General features: G+C 42.1%; 2 protein-coding genes across 2 annotated transcripts; both read right to left on the minus strand.

Annotated features, from left to right (window-relative positions):
* Positions 1 to 52: 52 nt before the first annotated feature.
* On the minus strand, positions 53 to 3,490 carry fxyd11 (FXYD domain containing ion transport regulator 11). The gene is given in 7 exon segments (NM_001123729.1): positions 53 to 592; positions 789 to 813; positions 927 to 1,001; positions 1,201 to 1,215; positions 1,457 to 1,489; positions 1,812 to 1,861; positions 3,418 to 3,490. Coding segments are annotated over 6 exon segments (213 nt in total). The 5' UTR covers positions 1,846 to 1,861; positions 3,418 to 3,490; the 3' UTR covers positions 53 to 561.
* An 8,223-nt stretch (positions 3,491 to 11,713) lies between these two features.
* Positions 11,714 to 17,991, minus strand: LOC123743145 (uncharacterized). Its single transcript, XM_045718649.1, has 5 exons — positions 17,632 to 17,991; positions 15,452 to 15,624; positions 14,968 to 15,112; positions 14,663 to 14,785; positions 11,714 to 14,560 (listed from the first exon to the last, which is right to left on the minus strand). Exons 1-5 carry the CDS (start codon positions 17,708 to 17,710, stop codon positions 14,511 to 14,513), a joined length of 570 nt encoding a protein of 189 aa, XP_045574605.1. The 5' UTR covers positions 17,711 to 17,991; the 3' UTR covers positions 11,714 to 14,510.
* Between the last annotated feature and the right edge of the window lie 1,089 nt (positions 17,992 to 19,080).

The raw sequence follows: 19,080 nt of genomic DNA on the forward strand, positions 1-19,080 counted from the left end.
AACACATATAGCAACAACATGTAAAATCTGTGATATGGAAGGTACCAAATCGAACATTATCACATCAATATATTCAAAATAGTTGTGTACAGTACCTGTTTTGGTTACATATTCTATATTGAGAGCATGCACAGTGCACATCTCTGAATACAAACAGTTTTGCATGTTGTTTACTTCTAACAATGGTGTTCAATGGTATTTATTTGGCTTTTCATTAATAAGAATTTGCACAAACAATTGAAGGCTAATCGTTTTAGCTCAATACAACTCTGTTTGACCATAATGCCTAGGGCCTATAGCTAAATTAAATGTATTTCAGTTGTTCGATCATACATCTCACTACCACCGTAAAACACCTGAAAATAAACTCATATATTTGAGCCAATAAAGAAGCAAAACAATAAATAGATGTATTGTGGTCCACCCACCCTCCATCCGCTCTCACATCCATTCAGGTGTCATTACATTGTCATGGCCAGAGCCCTGCCCCATTCCCACCCCCGAATCTTCATCATTAGAACAACAGCGACCAGTTAGTCAGATTCCATCCTTTAGAGACGCTTAGAGTTCACTTGTGTCATCTTCAGATTTTCTTTTGTTGTTGGAGAAAGAAAATAAAACATGGAGATTGAAACAAGATTAAAAAAAATGTTTACACACACAGTACAACAGTACAATGTAACAATCATATGAAAGGACATTTCTTTTACAGTATACATTATTTGCGAAACATTTATGTAGGCCTAGTAAAGGGTTTATAAACACATGGATATAAAATAGGCTCTTACTTGTTCTTTCTAGTGCATTTGGGATCTGAAGAGAGAATAACGAGATGTTACGACAAACACTGACAAAGTCTGGGCCTATCCTCTTGAGTTACATTCATAATGTAAGAACTCATTAGTAATTGGACTATGTGTACTTACTAAGTAGGACAAACAATCCACCTGCTACAAGCAAGCCTGCAATGATCAGGCCTCCAATTCGTAGTCTCTCATAGTCTGGGAAATTCAACATTCAACAGCTAAGAATCACACAGCTGCAATGATTCATCCAACGTCAGAAGCATATTTCTGATGTGCTCATGTCATTTCATATCCAATAAGAATATGGTCACTTACATACCACTATGTTCATTTTGTTTGGTGGTGGTGATTTATCAGTTCCATTTGAACGAGTGTAGAGGAATGAGCTACTTACTGTAAACAAATGGATCTGCAGAGGGGGGAGAGAAAGGGAGAACAGAAAATGAACCTCAAGCAAATAAAACACATGTTGCTCTGACTGCCTGCACAGTGTGTGACTCTGGTTTAAGTGACAGTGATCAAATCTGCTGACAATAGTTAGTTCTCATTCACAGTCACATGAAAACAAGAACCTCATGAAAAACAGATGAGTCTGACAAAGCGCAACCCGTCAGACAACTGGAGACAACACTAAATCAGATGTGTCTTACTTGCTTCAGTTTCCTCGAAGAATGCACAGAGAACTAGGAGAGAACAAGAAGAAACGTTTTTAAAACATTTGTCATTTGGTGGATGGATCTAAGTTTATATGTAGTTTTGATCATGTTAAGGGTCAAGGTCAACTGTCATTTCCTGTAAGGACACAAAAGGTCAATGTCAAGTGCATTAAAACAATCCTGCAACATTCTTCTAAGGCTAAGCAGTCTGTTGTATCACTGATTTGTGGTTCCCACTGTAGCTTTCCATTCTAATGTCCATAAAATCTTTCATAAATATGATTTTATTTTGCAGAATTCATCTGTTGCATTACCCCATACATCTTTATCATGAAAATGTCTGATTTACCTGTCAGCAAAACCAGAACTGAGAATTGGCCCATCTTGCACACAACCTGACTGGGAGCAAGACGAGAAAAGGCATCTATTATAACAGCATAACGTCTCACAAGTCTAGGTCCAAGAGGCTTCTAAACAGCTTCTACCCCCAAGCCATAAGACTCCTGAACATCTAATCAAATGGCTACCCAGACTATTTGCATTGCCCCTCACCGCCCCTATTTTATGTTGCTACTACTCTCTGTTATTATCTATGCACAGTCACTTTAATAACTCTACCTAAATGTAACTATTACCTCAATTACCTTGACTAACCGGTGCCCCCGCACATTAACTCTGTACCAGTACACCCTGTATACAGCCTCGCTATTGTTGTTTTACTGCTGCTCTTTAATTATTTGTTACTTTTATTTGTTACTTTTTTAGGTATTTTTCTTAAAACTGCATTATTGGTTAAGGGCTTGTAAGTAAGCATTTCACTGTAATTTCATTTCACCTGTTGTAATCGACGCATGTGACAAATAAGATTTGATTTGACCATTGGGGTCATTCCTAGAATTTAACACCATCTTGAATTAACCCTTGTTATTCCTAGCTGAAGAGGGATAATACTGTATGATTATACTTGTATGATCAATAATGAACTAATGTCATTAAAACCATTGTGTCTATGTTGCCCTCCTGCACAGTCCCATCCTTGTTCCCAAACACAGTGAGGATAAAGGGGTAAAATGTCCTTGTGGTGTGAGACAGACACCGGGACGCAGCAGGAGGGCATTGTGGGTGTTTGGACAGAAAACAGCTGAGGGAGGAAATGTGGGGCGGACGCCACAGGCCTCAGGACACCCTTGGCTCGACCTTGGTCGCTCACTGGGGTTTACACTGCAATGTTTTGGAAATATAGAAATACGACACCTATCTCCTTCATTCTGGTAAAAACGAGTTTGTTTTACAATGGACAATTCCACCATTTGAAGACCAGGTCAATGCTAGTAATCCAACTTTTCCTATTAGATTTTTTAGAATGAGTTTTCTAGTTTTCTAATGCCCTCATACACAGTAAGATGTGGTCGTAGATGACTCTATCTCTCAACTCCAACTGACAATGATGGGAATTAGTCCTACATCGAAATACTATATTGTGTATAGTTCACATCAGAGCATTAACTTAGAGCATTCACTTAGAGCATTCATACACTGAAACATAACACATACATTTGAACTTATAGAGGGAAACAGAATATTTCCGATTGCATTGTATTATCATATTCCAATATGCCCAGAATGCCATTTTCCCTGTTGCAGACTAATAGTAGTGAAGGTCACCATGCTGATCAGCATGTCATCCCTCAAGGTCAAGGATACCTATCAATATATTTACTACCTGACAACTGCCTTTCGCAGGGAACACACCAACCTAGCTCAACCTACTAAGAATATATTGACTTTACAAAGTGAATTTATATTGACCGTCCAAATATATACAAAAATCACCATTACATCCATACAATCTTCAGAACCTAATGGTGTTATAGCAACATGGATGTGTAAGTGATCATAACCACACAGATGGTTGTAAAACAGGGCCTGGGAAAGCCAGTGAAACCTCTTCTTACCTGAGAACGAGGTCTGTCTTGGCAAGGGGTCCGGGTATGTCTGCTGGGTAGCTCAGGTCGTCCTGCTGACTTCACACACTTGGTCTTTTCTCTTTCCTTTTACCTTGAGGAATAGCCACTCCTTTTTGTTGTCACCTTAAACACACTATAGGACGATGGAGATCCCGTGTGCAGAACGTGTGTGGTGCGTCTAGGTGCACTGTTGTGCCCCAAACACAGGCCTGTGCCCTTCTGTTTAGGGTTAAAAACACTGGGTGGGACGAGGTACTGAGTTGCCATACCAAGACCTACTGAGCTCTCATACTGATCACTATTTCATTGAATCTCTTTCGGTGGATTCGCTTTATGGTCAGTTATATTAGACTTTGTGCATGTCCTACTGATAAGCAGAATGAATGGTAGAGAAGCATATAGTTTGAGCTGGAGAGAAATGGATTTGGGGCATCCTTGAAATATTTGAATGCCTTACAATCAATCTCCATGATTACGCCACAGTGAGATACATTAATCCAGGAAGTTTCCTTCCAGTCCAGTAACCATCCTGTCAGCCAAGAACCTTTCAATGTCATTCTGAGACATTCTAAGAGGACATTCTAAGAAGACAATCTAAAAGGACACAGAGAGACATTATGTACCGTCCCAAATTTTAGCTTTGGCTGAAATAGGAGTGAGAAAAATCAAAATATTTTTGTAGTCTCATTGATAAACGGATGTTAAAAAAAATGCTATATGGGTAATACAAAAGGCCAACACACAACACAGTATTAACAGGAGTAGCCATTGGCCAGAATGTATTGAATGAATACAGTCGAATAGGTTCCCTCGAATAGAGATACACTACATGACCAAAAGTATGTGGACACCTGCTTGTTGAACATCTCATTCCAAAATCATGGGCATTAACTTGGAGTTGGTCCCCCCTTTGCTGTAGGCTCGTCACGATACCAACATTTTACAAACGATACGATACCAGGCCAAGTATCACGATGCCACTCGGGCTCCAAGGCCTAGCATCTCAGTGCTAGAGCCATCAATAAAGACACCCTGGTTGGAATCCAGGCTTTATCACAACTGTCCGTGATTGGGAGTCCCATAGAGTGGCGCACAATCTATTTATTTTATTTTATTTAACCTTTCTTTAACTAGGCAAGTCAGTTCAAAAAAAATATAGTCCGGGTTTGGCCGGTGTAGGCCGTCATTGTAAACAAGAATTTATTCTGAACTGACTTGCCTAGTTAAATAAAGGTTAGTATATATATATACACTGCTCAAAAAAATAAAGGACTAAAGCATCCGCCAACTCCTGGACAGTCTGTGGTGCAACGTGGCGTTGGTGGATGGAGCGAGACATGATGTCCCAGATGTGCTCAATTGGATTCAGGTCTGGGGAACGGGCGGGCCAGTCCATAGCATCAATGCCTTCCTCTTGCAGGAACTGTTGACACACTCCAGCCACATGAGGTCTAGCATTGTCTTGCATTAGGAGGAACCCAGGGCCAACCGCACCAGCATATGGTCTCACAAGGGGTCTGAGGATCTCATCTCGGTACCTAATGGCAGTCAGGCTAGCTCTGGCGAGCACATGGAGGGCTGTGCAGCCCCCCAAAGAAATGCCACCCCACACCATGACTGACCCACCACCAAACCGGTCATGCTGGAGGATGTTGCAGGCAGCAGAACGTTCTCCACGGCGTCTCCAGACTCTGTCACGTCTGTCACGTGCTCAGTGTGAACCTGCTTTCATCTGTGAAGAGCACAGGCGCCAGTGGCGAATTTGCCAATCTTGGTGTTCTCTGGCAAATGCCAAACGTCCTGCACGGTGTTGGGCTGTAAGCACAACCCCCACCTGTGGACGTCGGGCCCTCATACCACCCTCATGGAGTCTGTTTCTGACTGTTTGAGCAGACACATGCACATTTGTGGCCTGCTGGAGGTCATTTTGCAGGGCTCTGGCAGTGCTCCTCCTGCTCCTCCTTGCACAAAGGCGGAGGTAGCGGTCCTGCTGCTGGGTTGTTGCCCTCCTACGGCCTCCTCCACATGTACTGGCCTGTCTCCTGGTAGCGCCCCCATGCTCTGGACACTACGCTGACAGACACAGCAAACCTTCTTGCCACAGCTCGCATTGATGTGCCATCCTGGATGAGCTGCACTACCTGAGCCACTTGTGTGGGTTGTAGACTCCGTCTCATGCTACCACTAGAGTGAAAGCACCGCCAGCATTCAAAAGTGACCAAAACATCAGCCAGGAAGCATAGGAACTGAGAAGTGGTCTGTGGTCCCCACCTGCAGAACCACTCCTTTATTGGGGGTGTCTTGCTAATTGCCTATCATTTCCACCTGTTGTCTATTCCATTTGCACAACAGCATGTGAACTGTATTGTCAATCAGTGTTGCTTCCTAAGTGGACAGTTTGATTTCACAGAAGTGTGATTGACTTGGAGTTACATTGTGTTGTTTAAGTGTTCCCTTTATTTTTTTGAGCAGTATATATATATATAGTTCATTATTATATACATTAGTTCATTATTGATCATACGAGTATAATCAAACAGTATTATCCCTCTTCAGCTAGGAATAACAAGGGTTAATTCAAGATGGTGTTTTCACCTTACTGCCTCTGACAAGCAGATCATTATGCATGTATATTCCTTCCTCCCATTCCTCCAGCCAAATCACAGGTAGGGCTTTGTGAATATGAGTAAATGAGCCATTCTATGCAGTATTCTATTATACACTAAAAAGTGTGAAGTTAAATTCAATGTTTTGTATTGAGTAGAAGTGTGAATTTCAGTGACAGGTTTTTGGAGAACGTTTAGAAAACGTGAACAAATGTCCGGGGGACGGTGCAAAAAGGATGCTAGGCCTTGGAGCCCAAGTGGCATCGTGATACTTGGCCTGGTATCGTATCGTTTGTAAAATGTTGGTATCGTGACGAGCCTACAGCAAAGGGGGGACCAACTCCAAGTTAATGCCCATGATTTTGGAATGAGATGTTCAACAAGCAGGTGTCCACATACTTTTGGTCATGTAGTGTATCTCTTTTCGAGGGAACCTATTCGACTGTATTGATTCAATACATTCTGGCTAATGGCTACTCCTGTTAATACTGTGTTGTGTGTTGGCCTTTTGTATTACCCATATAGCATTTTTTTAACATCCGTTTATCAATGAGACTACAAAAATATTTTGATTTTTCTCACTCCTATTTCAGCCAAAGCTAAAATTTGGGACGGTACATAATGTCTCTCGGTGTCCTTTTAGATTGTCTTCTTAGATTTTTTTCCACTGTGGTATTTATATATATATATATATATATATATATATAAAATCTGTGGCCTAGCATCCTTTTTGCACCGTCCCCCGGACACTTGTTCACGTTTTCTAAACGTTCTCCAAAAACCTGTCACTGAAATTCACACTTCTACTCAATACAAAACATTGAATTTAACTTCACACTTTTTAGTGTATAATAGAATACTGCATAGAATGGCTCATTTACTCATATTCACAAAGCCCTACCTGTGATTTGGCTGCAGGAAAGGGAGGAAGGAATATACATGCATAATGATCTGTATGTCAGAGGCAGTAAGGTGAAAACACTACATGAAACCTTTACTCTTCAGTTAACAGACACACACACTCTCCCTCCCTTCCTCACACACTCTGTCTCCCTCACTCTCATAAACACACACACATACACATCACTCTCTCTCCCACAAACACACATACAGCGCAGTATTCAGACCCCTTCACTTTTTCCACATTTTGTTACTGTATATTACAGCCATATTCTAAAATTGATTAAATAGTTTTTTCCCCCTCATCAATCTACACAGAATACCCCATAATGACATAGAAAAAACAGGTATTTTTTGTGTGCAAATGTATTACAAATGAAAAACTGAAATGTCATATTTACATAAGTGTTCAGACCCTTTACTCAGTACTTTGCTAAAGCACCTTAGGCAGTGATTACCTTCTCGAGTCTTCTTGGGTATGACACTACGAGCTTGGCACACCTGTATTTGGGGAGTTTGTCCCATTCTTCTCTGCAGATCCTCTCAAGCTCTGTCAGGTTGGATGGGGAGCATCGCTGCACAGCTATTTTCAGGTCTCTCCAGAGATGTTCGATCGGGTTCAAGTCCGGGCTTTGGCTGGGCCACTCAAGGACATTCAGAGACTTGTCCCGAAGCGACTCCTGCGTTGTCTGCACTTTGTGCTTAGGGTCATTATCATGTTGGAAGGTGAACATTCGCCCCAGTCTGAGGAGCAGGTTTTCATCAAGGACCTCTCTGTACTTTGCTCCATTTGTCTTTCCCTCGATCCTGACTCAATCCTGACTAGTCTCCCAGTCCCTGCCGCTGAAAAATATCCCCACAGCATGATGCTGCCACCACCATGCTTCACCGTAGGGATGATATTGGCCGGGGGGATGAGCGGTGCCTGGTTTCCTCCAGATGTGACGGTTGTCATTCAGGCCAAAGTGTTCAATCTTGGTTACATCGGACCAGACAATCTTGTTTCTCATGGTCTGAGAGTCCTTTAGGTGCCTTTTGGCAAACTCCAAGCAGGCTGTCATGTGTATTTTATTGAGGAGTGGCTTCTGTCTGGCCTCTCTACCATAAAGACCTGATTGGTGGAGTGCTGCAGAGATGGTTGTCCTTCTGGTTCTCCCATCTCCACAGAGGAACTCTGGAGCTCTGTCAGAGTGACCATCGGGCTCTTGGTCACCTACCTGACCAAGGCCCTTCTTCCCCGATTGCTCAGTTTGGCTGGATGGCCAGCTCTAAGAAGAATCCTGGCGCTTCCAAACTTCTTCTATTTAAGAATGATGGGGGCCACTGTGTTCTTGGGGACCTTCAATGCTGCAGAAATGTTTTAGTACCCTTCCCCAGATCTGTGCCTCAACACAATCCTGTCTCGGAGCTCTACGGACAATTCCTTCCACCTCATAGCTTAGTTTTTGACCTGACTGCACTGTCAACTGTGGGACCTGTATATAGACAGGTGCCTTTCCAAATCATGTCCAATCAATTGAACTTACCACAGGTGGAATCCAATCAAGTTGTAGAGACATCTCAAGGATGATCAACGGAAACAGGATGTACAGTATCTGAGCTCAATTTCGAGTCTCATAACAAAGGGTCTGAATACTTAAGCAAATAAGGTATTTCTGTGTTTTATTTTGTATACATTTGCATTATGGTGTATTGTGTGTAGATGTATTAGGAAAATGTTTTATGTAATCCATTTTAGAATAAGGCTGTAATGTAACAAAATGTGGAAAAAGTGAAAGGGTCTGAATACTTTCTGAATGCACTGTAGGCACACTGCTCTCAACTTTTAAAACATTAGGCACCAAACAGCATTTAAGGAGCACCAAAAATAAAGTGATTTTGTATATAGTTTAGGCTTCCGTTAGGCCTATACGAACCCTACCTTTTGAAGCACATCTCATGAGTAGCAGACCCTTTGCCTTTCTTCCTTTGCCAGTCAAATTTGCCTAAACCGACTGGCAAGTTAGCAGGTTGTTAGCTAGCTAGGTAACATGACTGAACAACGTCATTTGTTATCAAACTAATAATTAGTGACCCGGGATTAGTTTGTTAAATTATATTTAAAAAAGGCATATTCTTTTAACAGTTTCGGCTAGAGACAAGCCGTTTTCTTTGCTGTAACGCTGCAAACATGCCTGTCGCATGCTCAATTTCCCCTCTCTGACACTCAGAGGCTGCATGACAGTGAACTTGCAAAGTCTACTCAGACTGGTCTGTGCCCTTGGTCATAACAGGCAATGAAATTATACAATATATTAATATTGCTCGCTTTGTGCGCAGCACCAATGTAACACATCTAACAAGAGAACACTCATCGGGGTCTGGGTCTGCATCCCCGCTGATATGCGCATGAAAGGGAAGTGGATATTATTGGACCTGAACATACAAGAGACTAGTTGCTTAAATTCAACTGAGTTTATAAACAAAACTGACTTCATAAACATTTCATAACAGGTGCCAGCAGGTTTTTTATATCGGTAGGTTTAAAAAGTCAGTAGTATCATATGAAATAGTACTACAGTATTCAAAAGTGTTGGTATTATGAGTTTCATAATATTACCGTGGTACCAGTATACCTTGCAACACTTCTTTGCTGTTATAACAGCCTCCACTCTTCTGGGAAGGCTTTCCACTAGATGTTGGAACATTGCTGTGGGGACTTGCTTCCATTCAGCCACAAGAGCATTAGTGAGGTTGAGCACTGATGTTGGGCGATTAGGCCTGGCTCGCAGTCGGCATTCCAATTCATCCTAAAGGTGTTCAATGGGGTTGAGGTCAGGGCTCTATGCAGGCCAGTCAAGTTCTTCAACATCGATCTCGACAAACCATTTTTGTAAGGACCTCGCTTTGTGCACAGGGGCATTGTCATGGTGAAACAGGAAAGGGCCTTCCTCAAACTGTTGCCACAAAGTTGGAAGCACAGAATCATCTAGAATGTCATTGTATGCTGTAGTGTTAAGATTTCCCTTCACTGGAACAAAGGGGCCTAGCCCGAACCATGAAAAACAGCCCATTATTCCTCCTCCACCAAACTTTACAGTTGGCTCTATGCATTGGGGCAGGTAGCGTTCTCCTGGCAGCCGCCAAGCCCAGATTCGTCCGTCGGACTGCCAGATGGTGAAGCGTGATTATTCTCTGCCGAGGACGTGTTTTCACTGCTCCAGAGTCCAATGGCGGCGAGCTTTACACCACTCCAACTAACGCTTGGCATTGCACACGGTGATGTTAGGCTTGTGTGTGGCTGCTCGGCCATGGAAACCCATTTCATGAAGCTCCCAGCGAAGAGTTCTTGTGCTGACATTGCTTTGAGAGGCAGTTTGGAACTCAGTAATGAGTGTTGCAACCAAGGACAGCCAATTTTTACACACTTCAGCACTCGGCGGGCTTGTTCTGGGAGCTTGTGTGACCTACCACTTCGAGGCTGAGCCTTTGTTTATCCTATACATTTCCACTTCACAATAACAGCACTTATAGTTGACCGGGGCAGCTCTAGCAGGGCAGAAATTTGACAAATTGACTTTTTGGAAAGGCGGCATCCTTTGATGGTGCCATGCTAAAAGTCACTGAGCTCTTCAGTAAGACCATTCTACTGCCAATGTTTGTGTATGGAGATTTTATACACCTGTGGCTGAAATAGCCGAATCCACAAATTTGAAGGGGTGTCCATGTACTTTAGTATATATAGTGCACCTTGTCCATATGGCTCTATTGTTATAAATAAATGACAACTGTATAGAAAATCACACACAGATCTATAAGTGGAGATAAAAAACTGTCCCTCCCAAGCCAGTTTTGGAGTGAAGAGAAGCATGACAACCATCAGATTGAGATCATGCTCACCTCACAGAGAGGGAGGTGCCTTAAATACAATATAATGCTTTGGAATATTCCACCTCTATTCCCAACTCACAGAGACAGCTATCATAGCTCAGAGATCAGAACTCACTACTGGTGATATCAGTAGCACTCTGTCTGTCTGTCTGTCTGTCTGTCTGTCTGTCTGTCTGTCTGTCTGTCTGTCTGTCTGTCTGTCTGTCTGTCTGCCTGTCTGCCTGCCTGCCTGCCTGCCTGCCTGCCTGCCTGCCTGCCTGCCTGCCTGCCTGCCTGCCTGCCTGCCTGCCTGTCTGTCTGTCTGTCTGTCTGTCTGTCTGTCTGTCTGTCTGTCTGTCTGTCTGTCTGTCTCAAAACAAATAAAATACAAATGTATTTGTCACATGCTTCGTAAAAAACAGGTTTGTCTTCCTGCCTGCCTGCCTGCCTGCCTGCCTGCCTGTCTGTCTGTGCTTCTCATGTGGAGTAGTGTGGAAAGTAAATGAAAACACAAAGCCTTGAAAAAGGCTAACACAGTGAACTGAACCACAGAGTCAAGAACCTAAATCTCACACCTCTATGGTGGCTCCTCAGAGGGGACACATGACTGAACCTCTGCACATTATCGGCATGGTGACGTGCTGTTATCTGACACTATTTATATCCCCGCGGCATCTGCGGAGGAATATGTATCCAGTTCTTCACGAGTGATAATACAATAATGTGAGTGGCTATATCCTAGTTAGAGGGACCATCAGTGACATATGAAGACCTGACATGAGACTGAGGTGATTACCACCATGAAGGACTGATAACACTGTGAGATAAAGTCCATTCTGTGCTGTCCAAGTCTGTGTGTGTATTGGGGCCAACATATGTGTGTTCCATTGTTGTACTTTCAAGCATAACAGCATTCCATGCAAGCAGAATAGTTTTAAGACATTTATTACTGATGATAACACAACTTTTCCACAATGTTCAAAACTGACCATATAGTGCAAACTAATTGATTGGAAGACTGCATAACTGCATACCCAGTGATGTAAAATACTTTCAAGTACTACCTACATAGTTTTTTCTTTTATAGCTGTACTTTACTATTTATGTATATTTTTTGACAATGTATACTTTTACTTCACTACATTCCTAAAGAAAATCATGTACTTTTTACTCCATACATTTTCCCTGACACTCAAAAGTACTCATTACATTTTGAATGCTTAGCAGTACAGGAAAATGGTCCAAGTCATGCACTTATCAAGAGAACATCCCTGGTCATATGTGCTGCCTCTGATCTGGCAGACTGACTAAACAAAAATGCTTTGTTTGTAAGGACGTCTGAGTGTAAGAGGGTGCTCCTGGCTATCTGTTAAAAATATATATAATAAAAGTATGAGTGCCGTCTGGTTTGCTTTATAAAAGGAATTTGAAATTATTTATACTTTTACTTTTGATACTTAAGTACATTTTAGAGATTACATTGACTTTTGATACTTAAGTATATTTAAAACCAAATACTTTTAGACTTTTACTCAAGTAGGATTTTACTGGGTGACTCACTTTTACTTGAGTCATTTTATATTAAGGTATCTTTACTTTTACTCAAGTATGACAATTGGGTACTTTACCCATAACTCAGCTACAAAGTCTACAGAACCAGTGGCCACAGTGAAAGGGTTGTCAAAGGCTCACACAAGAGACAGTCAGGATGGGCTATCCAAAGGGTAAAGCTGACACACAGGTACAACACAAACATAAGAAATTCCCTCCACAAAAACCCTGCTCTCTTCTTTGCAACAACTCTTTAAAATAGTATTGAGACAGTGACACAATTTTTGTTGTTTTGGCTCTGTACTCCAGCACTTTGGATTTGAAATGATATCATGACTGTGAGGATGAAGTACAGACTGTCATATTTAATTTGAGGATATTTTTATCCATATCGGGTGAACCATTTAGAAATTACAGCACTTTTTGTACATAGTTCCCCCATTTTAAGGCACCAAAAGTATTAGGACATATTTACTTGTATGTGTATTAAAGTAGTAAAAAGTTAAGTATTTGGTCCCATATTCATAGCACGCAATGACCACATCAATCTTGTGACTCTACAAATTTGTTGGATGCATTTGCTGTTTGTTTTGGTTGTGTTTCAGATTATTTTGTGCCCAATACATAGGAATGGTAAGTAATGGATTGTGTCTGTAACTTGTGTGTCTGTAACTTTCTCATTCATCATTATTCACGATTCATTCAGGATTATCCGTAATCATGGTAGCATCCACATTAATGCAGAAATGTTTAGAAACATATTTTATTCTTATTTACAATTAAAGTGACTCCAAAATGACACAATACATTATTTACCATTCATTTATATTGGGCACAACATAATCTGAAACACAACCAAGACAAACAACAAATGCATCCAACAAATTTGTAGAGTCACAAGCTTGGTGTAGTCATTGTGTGCTATGAATATGGGACCAAATACTTAACTTTCTACTACTTTAACACACATATAAGTGCATTTGTCCAAATGAGGGGGGGCTATGTACAAAAAGTGCTGTCATTTCTAAACGGTTCACCTGATATGGATGAAAATAACCTCAAATTAAAGCTGACAGTCTGCACTTTAACATCATAGTCATTGAATCATTTCAAATCCAAAGTGCTGGAGTACAGAGCCAAAACAACAAAAAGTTTCACTGCCCCAATACATTTGGAACACACTGTAATAATATATGAATGCATTATCACTGACACATCTCTGGTGCATAGCTTAGACTTAAATAAAAGAGTGGTATGTAAGCACGCCTGCATGCACTGACACAAGCACGCTCATGCTGGAACACTCAAAACATACACTACTCTTACTTGTTAGAAGGCATATTTGTCACTAAACAAACCATCTAAGGGTCTTTGCGCATTTTACCATATCCTCTGACAAGCCACTCTGAAGATGGGGAGCATGCATAAAAAATATAAATACATCTCAAAGAATGTATGTAATTCTAAACAAATGACCAATGCATATTGTGGGATTTGAAGTGATGTGAGTTGTGTCTGTGTCAGAGTCATACCAGAGCATAGCAGGCCAGCTGAGTCAACATCGCACCACCTCTACTGATCCTCCACTGGAACACTTTAGACAGCTACTCAGATGTCCTGCTCTCTATTGTTTATGCAGTGAAAACAGGTGTTAGCTGGCTACCAGCATAACTGTAAAACAATTAATGGAGCTATAAAACGCAGTATAAAAATGGAACATTAACTTCAGTATTCCGGAGTAGAGGAAAAGTCAGAGACACACAATTATAGTACATGATCAAATGCTTTAGTAGTATCCCAGCATCATTGAAGTTCAGTTTCTGTACTGTCATGGCTGCTCTCTGTTGGTCAAATACTAGAACTGCGACTGAACAAACCAAGGCCAAAAAAATCTAAAAGCTTATGGGAGAGAATATGATATATGGGACTTTGGTAAGAAGTTTTCAAAATGCAACATTTAGTTTAACTTCCTATGTTTAGCTACATTTAATAAGATAAAAAACACAGGAAACTGATGCAAGTATCAGATACTGCATACTGCTAGATAAGCAAATAATAGAACAGTAAAACAAAATAGAAATTACAATCAAAATTCTGCATATGCAAAAACCCCCCACAAAGTGCCACCTTTAAGAAGTTGAATAAGTAAATCCAAGAGTATTGAAAGGTGTGTGTTTAATCCTTTGTCACCATTGTGGTGACGTCATTCTCACGATCTTTTCCCCCTGTTGACACAAACACAGAAAAGAGAAGAGAACCATATGAACGTCGCGGGGCATCATTCTCTGGTCCATCCTCTGTTAGGGCTGAAGGAGAGAGGTACTTACTGAAACAGAGCTGGAGCCTCTCAGATCTCCTGAGCACAGTGTATGACAGACCAAAGATGATGAGGATACCAAAGAAACCACCAATGACACAGCCAATGAGGGTGGCAAAGTAACTGCCGTCCTCTGAAAATGTATCCGAAGAGGACAGACAGACAGACAAACAGGATAGAGAGACAGACAGGATAGACAAACAGGATAGACAGGACAGACAGACAGACAGACAGATAGATAGATTAGGGTTAGCTAATGATGACAACGTCAAATACCATATGCTCAGGGAAGGTATATTAGAGAGATGTATTTACCGTACACCCAGAGGTATCCATCCACTAGTGGTCGTCCTGAGCTCTCACATACTACACGTGTGTTGTTGTCAGAGCGGGACGTCCCGCTGATAAGCCATATTGCAAAGAGCTCCTTACCTGTGTTATCACAGTACCCTTTTATTGACTGGGAGGAGAGAGAGAGAGAGAGAGAGAGAGAGAGAGAGAGAGAGAGAGAGAGAGAGAGAGAGAGAGAGAGAGAGAGGGAGAGAGAGAGAGAGATTATATCTTATCTCATCTGGTGATGCATAAAGACTCCAATTAGCAAGCGCTAAAGAGGCAATGAAAGTAATTGTTTTGCACTCCAACAGGCCTGCTGAATTGAGCTACTGTATGGATTTCTCAGTGATGTCAGCCGTACCAATGGTCATGCCAATTAGGTCAACTGCGTCATCCAGGCCTGTACAGAGCAAATACCTGTAACCTGGATGGTTGGTATAATATAAGCGAAGGCTGTGCCACTCACCTGGGCAGCCAGGTACTCAGTGTGGTCTCCTGGGCAGATGAGGGTTATGTTTCTATGGCTACCATAGAGAGTGAAGTTGAGTTGTCTAGGAGGGGACACACCACACTGGAATGCAGCAGGCTTGCCAACAGCCACTGATACGTTATTTGGGAGCGTAGTGTAGTTGTTCTGGGCTGGAGGATGGATGATGAGGGGGTATTAGGAAGAGATGGGTACAGTGAATGAGAGAAATGGGAGGGGAGAAGAGAAGAGACAGTAAGGAGAGAAACGCAACATAATCAGTCATAGCTTGTGACACAGCCTAATCCTCATTTGCCTAGGAGGCAAAGTGTACTAGTTCTCATGGAAAGGGTTGTTTGACTGTTTGACTATTCCAATGTGAATTGGTCTGAGATTGTACACTGCTCAAAAAAATAAAGGGAACACTTAAACAACACAATGTAACTCCAAGTCAACCACACTTCTGTGAAATCAAACTGTCCACTTAGGAAGTAACACTGATTGACAATACATTTCACATGCTGTTGTGCAAATGGAATAGACAACAGGTGGAAATTATAGGCAATTAGCAAGACACCCCCAATAAAGGAGTGGTTCTGCAGGTGGGGACCACAGACCACTTCTCAGTTCCTATGCTTCCTGGCTGATGTTTTGGTCACTTTTGACTGCTGGCGGTGCTTTCACTCTAGTGGTAGCAAGAGACGGAGTCTACAACCCACACAAGTGGCTCAGGTAGTGCAGCTCATCCAGGATGGCACATCAATGCGAGCTGTGGCAAGAAGGTTTGCTGTGTCTGTCAGCGTAGTGTCCAGAGCATGGAGGCGCTACCAGGAGACAGGCCAGTATATCAGGAGACGTGGAGGAGGCCGTAGGAGGGCAACAACCCAGCAGCAGGACCGCTACCTCCGCCTTTGTGCAAGGAGGAGCAGGAGAAGCACTGCCAGAGCCCTGCAAAATGACCTCCAGCAGGCCACAAATGTGCATGTGTCTGCTCAAACGGTCAGAAACAGACTCCATGAGGGTGGTATGAGGGCCCGACGTCCACAGGTGGGGGTTGTGCTTACAGCCCAACACCGTGCAGGACGTTTGGCATTTGCCAGAGAACACCAAGATTGGCAAATTCGCCACTGGCGCCCTGTGCTCTTCACAGATGAAAGCAGGTTCACACTGAGCACGTGACAGACGTGACAGAGTCTGGAGACGCCGTGGAGAACGTTCTGCTGCCTGCAACATCCTCTAGCATGACCGGTTTGGCGGTGGGTCAGTCATGGTGTGGGGTGGCAATTCTTTGGGGGGCCGCACAGCCCTCCATGTGCTCGCCAGAGGTAGCCTGACTGCCATTAGGTACCGAGATGAGATCCTCAGACCCCTTATGAGACCATATGCTGGTGCGGTTGGCCCTGGGTTCCTCCTAATGCAAGACAATGCTAGACCTCATGTGGCTGGAGTGTGTCAGCAGTTCCTGCAAGAGGAAGGCATTGATGCTATGGACTGGCCCGCCCGTTCCCCAGACCTGAATCCAATTGAGCACATCTGGGACATCATGTCTCGCTCCATCCACCAACGCCACGTTGCACCACAGACTGTCCAGAAGTTGGCGGATGCTTTAGTCCAGGTCTGGGAGGAGATCCCTCAGGGGACCATCCGCCACCTCATCAGGAGCATGCCCAGGCGTTGTAGGGAGGTCATACAGGCACATGGAGGCCACACACACTACTGAGCCTCATTTTGACTTGTTTTAAGGCAATTACATCAAAGTTGGATCAGCCTGTAGTGTGGTTTTTCCACTTTAATTTTGAGTGTGACTCCAAATCCAGACCTCCATGGGTTGATAAATTGGATTTCCATTGATTATTTGTGTGTGATTTTGTTGTCAGCACATTCAACTATGTAAAGAAAAAAATATTTAATAAGATTTTTTCTTTCATTCAGATCTAGGATGTGTTGTATAAGTGTTCCCTTTATTTTTTTGAGCAGTATATTTTCCTGATATAAGGGACATCAGTGAAACCAAGGCACCACTGCAAATATTGCTCTTTGTCTACATTCTAGATCTGGATGGCTGCTCTTGAGCCCAACCAATCTTGGCTAAAATCAACACAATATGGTAGCTTTACAGTAGCTACCTTTACATGTATTATTCGCAAGACAGAACCAAAGGTCAACCAAGTCAGTCCTACCTGAGCATTGAAGATGAAGCAGAGCCAACAGGAACACAGACAAACCAAGCCCTGGTCCCGTCATCCCACATACAGACATTATTCTTCTCTTTATCAACAAAACAACTTTCTACCAACCCCTCCAAGACATCCGCTTCAGAAGACATTCATGTCCTGAGACTCTAGCTGCTGCCAATGATTCCAGCCTGAAAACGCAGAGAGAGAGAGAGAGGACATACAACTCTCCTTGAGCTATGACCTAAACAAATGAACTAACAACTTTATCTATGGTGAAAAACAAATGAAGGAACTCCCTGGACTGATTTGCAAGAAAGATTCCTGGGAATGAAAATAATGACAACAGGTTGAGCAGGGCTGCGCCGCATTTAGCAAAGAAAGCGATAAGGTTATTTCCTTTCCTTTCTCTCTCTCTTTCTCTCTCTGTGTCTCTCTCTCATTCCTTCTCAGAGCACACCTGTGATTTGAGTAAAGACATTTCACTTCCAAAGCAGACACCCAATATTGTCCTCTTTTTTTCCAAGGGAAAAAGAGACTATATCTCTCTATACCACACACTATAAAGTTCACATTCGAGTAATGCTAAAGCCTTTAGGTTGAAAAGCTGCTATGTACTTTAGGTACCCTTTAGGTTTACTATCAACAGATGTATTTGCATGGCCAGTGGACATAAGTCTATAGCACATTTGGGTCTGGGAAAATACACAGGCAAATGGGGTTGCCTGGCAGGGGTCATGCAGAGCAGTCATGCAGAGTTATCCAATGATTTAATGATACTTTAGATCACATTGACTGTAGAACTGATCATATAGTGAGCCATTTATAGTATCACCTTCAGGATGTCTGAATAGATTCCATAAAACCAGTTCCACAACTGTGTCCAGTTACAAAGTGCTATGTGTTGCGGAAATGACGGGCTTTTTACTGAGGCTTTAGCCGCAAAATATAATACTGGTACAGATGTAGGATCTTAATTTGATCACCCTGTTGAAGGAAATGTACAACTTTAAAAAGGCTTCTGGAGTTTGTAATTTCCACTTTGAAATTTCAGACTTGATTTTCCCTTACAGAAAATGTATCTACTACTACAAAAATATCCATTAATTATAATCCACATAACAATTCACATTTCCTGTTGCTTCAGGACTATTGTCCTTCTGTAGCAAACTGGCTCAAATTAAGATCATATATCTGTAGATGACATTTGACATACATCATCTAGTTTGTTAAATTAAATCTTTATTTCAATACAATACTCAACAGAACAATTTACATTTACAGAAGGAACAGAGTTTAAATCAGTAACAATAACATTCTTACTAAGAATTTCATAATTTCTTCACAGAACATATATATACATTCACATCTGTTGAAGTCATCTGCATAGAGACTAGACTTCAAATAATATAAAACGAGGAAATGAAAGCATAAAGACCATCAAATAAGCTTGAT

This window comes from Salmo salar, chromosome ssa05 (assembly GCF_905237065.1).
Source record: "Salmo salar chromosome ssa05, Ssal_v3.1, whole genome shotgun sequence".
Classification (NCBI taxonomy): Eukaryota; Metazoa; Chordata; class Actinopteri; order Salmoniformes; family Salmonidae; genus Salmo; species Salmo salar.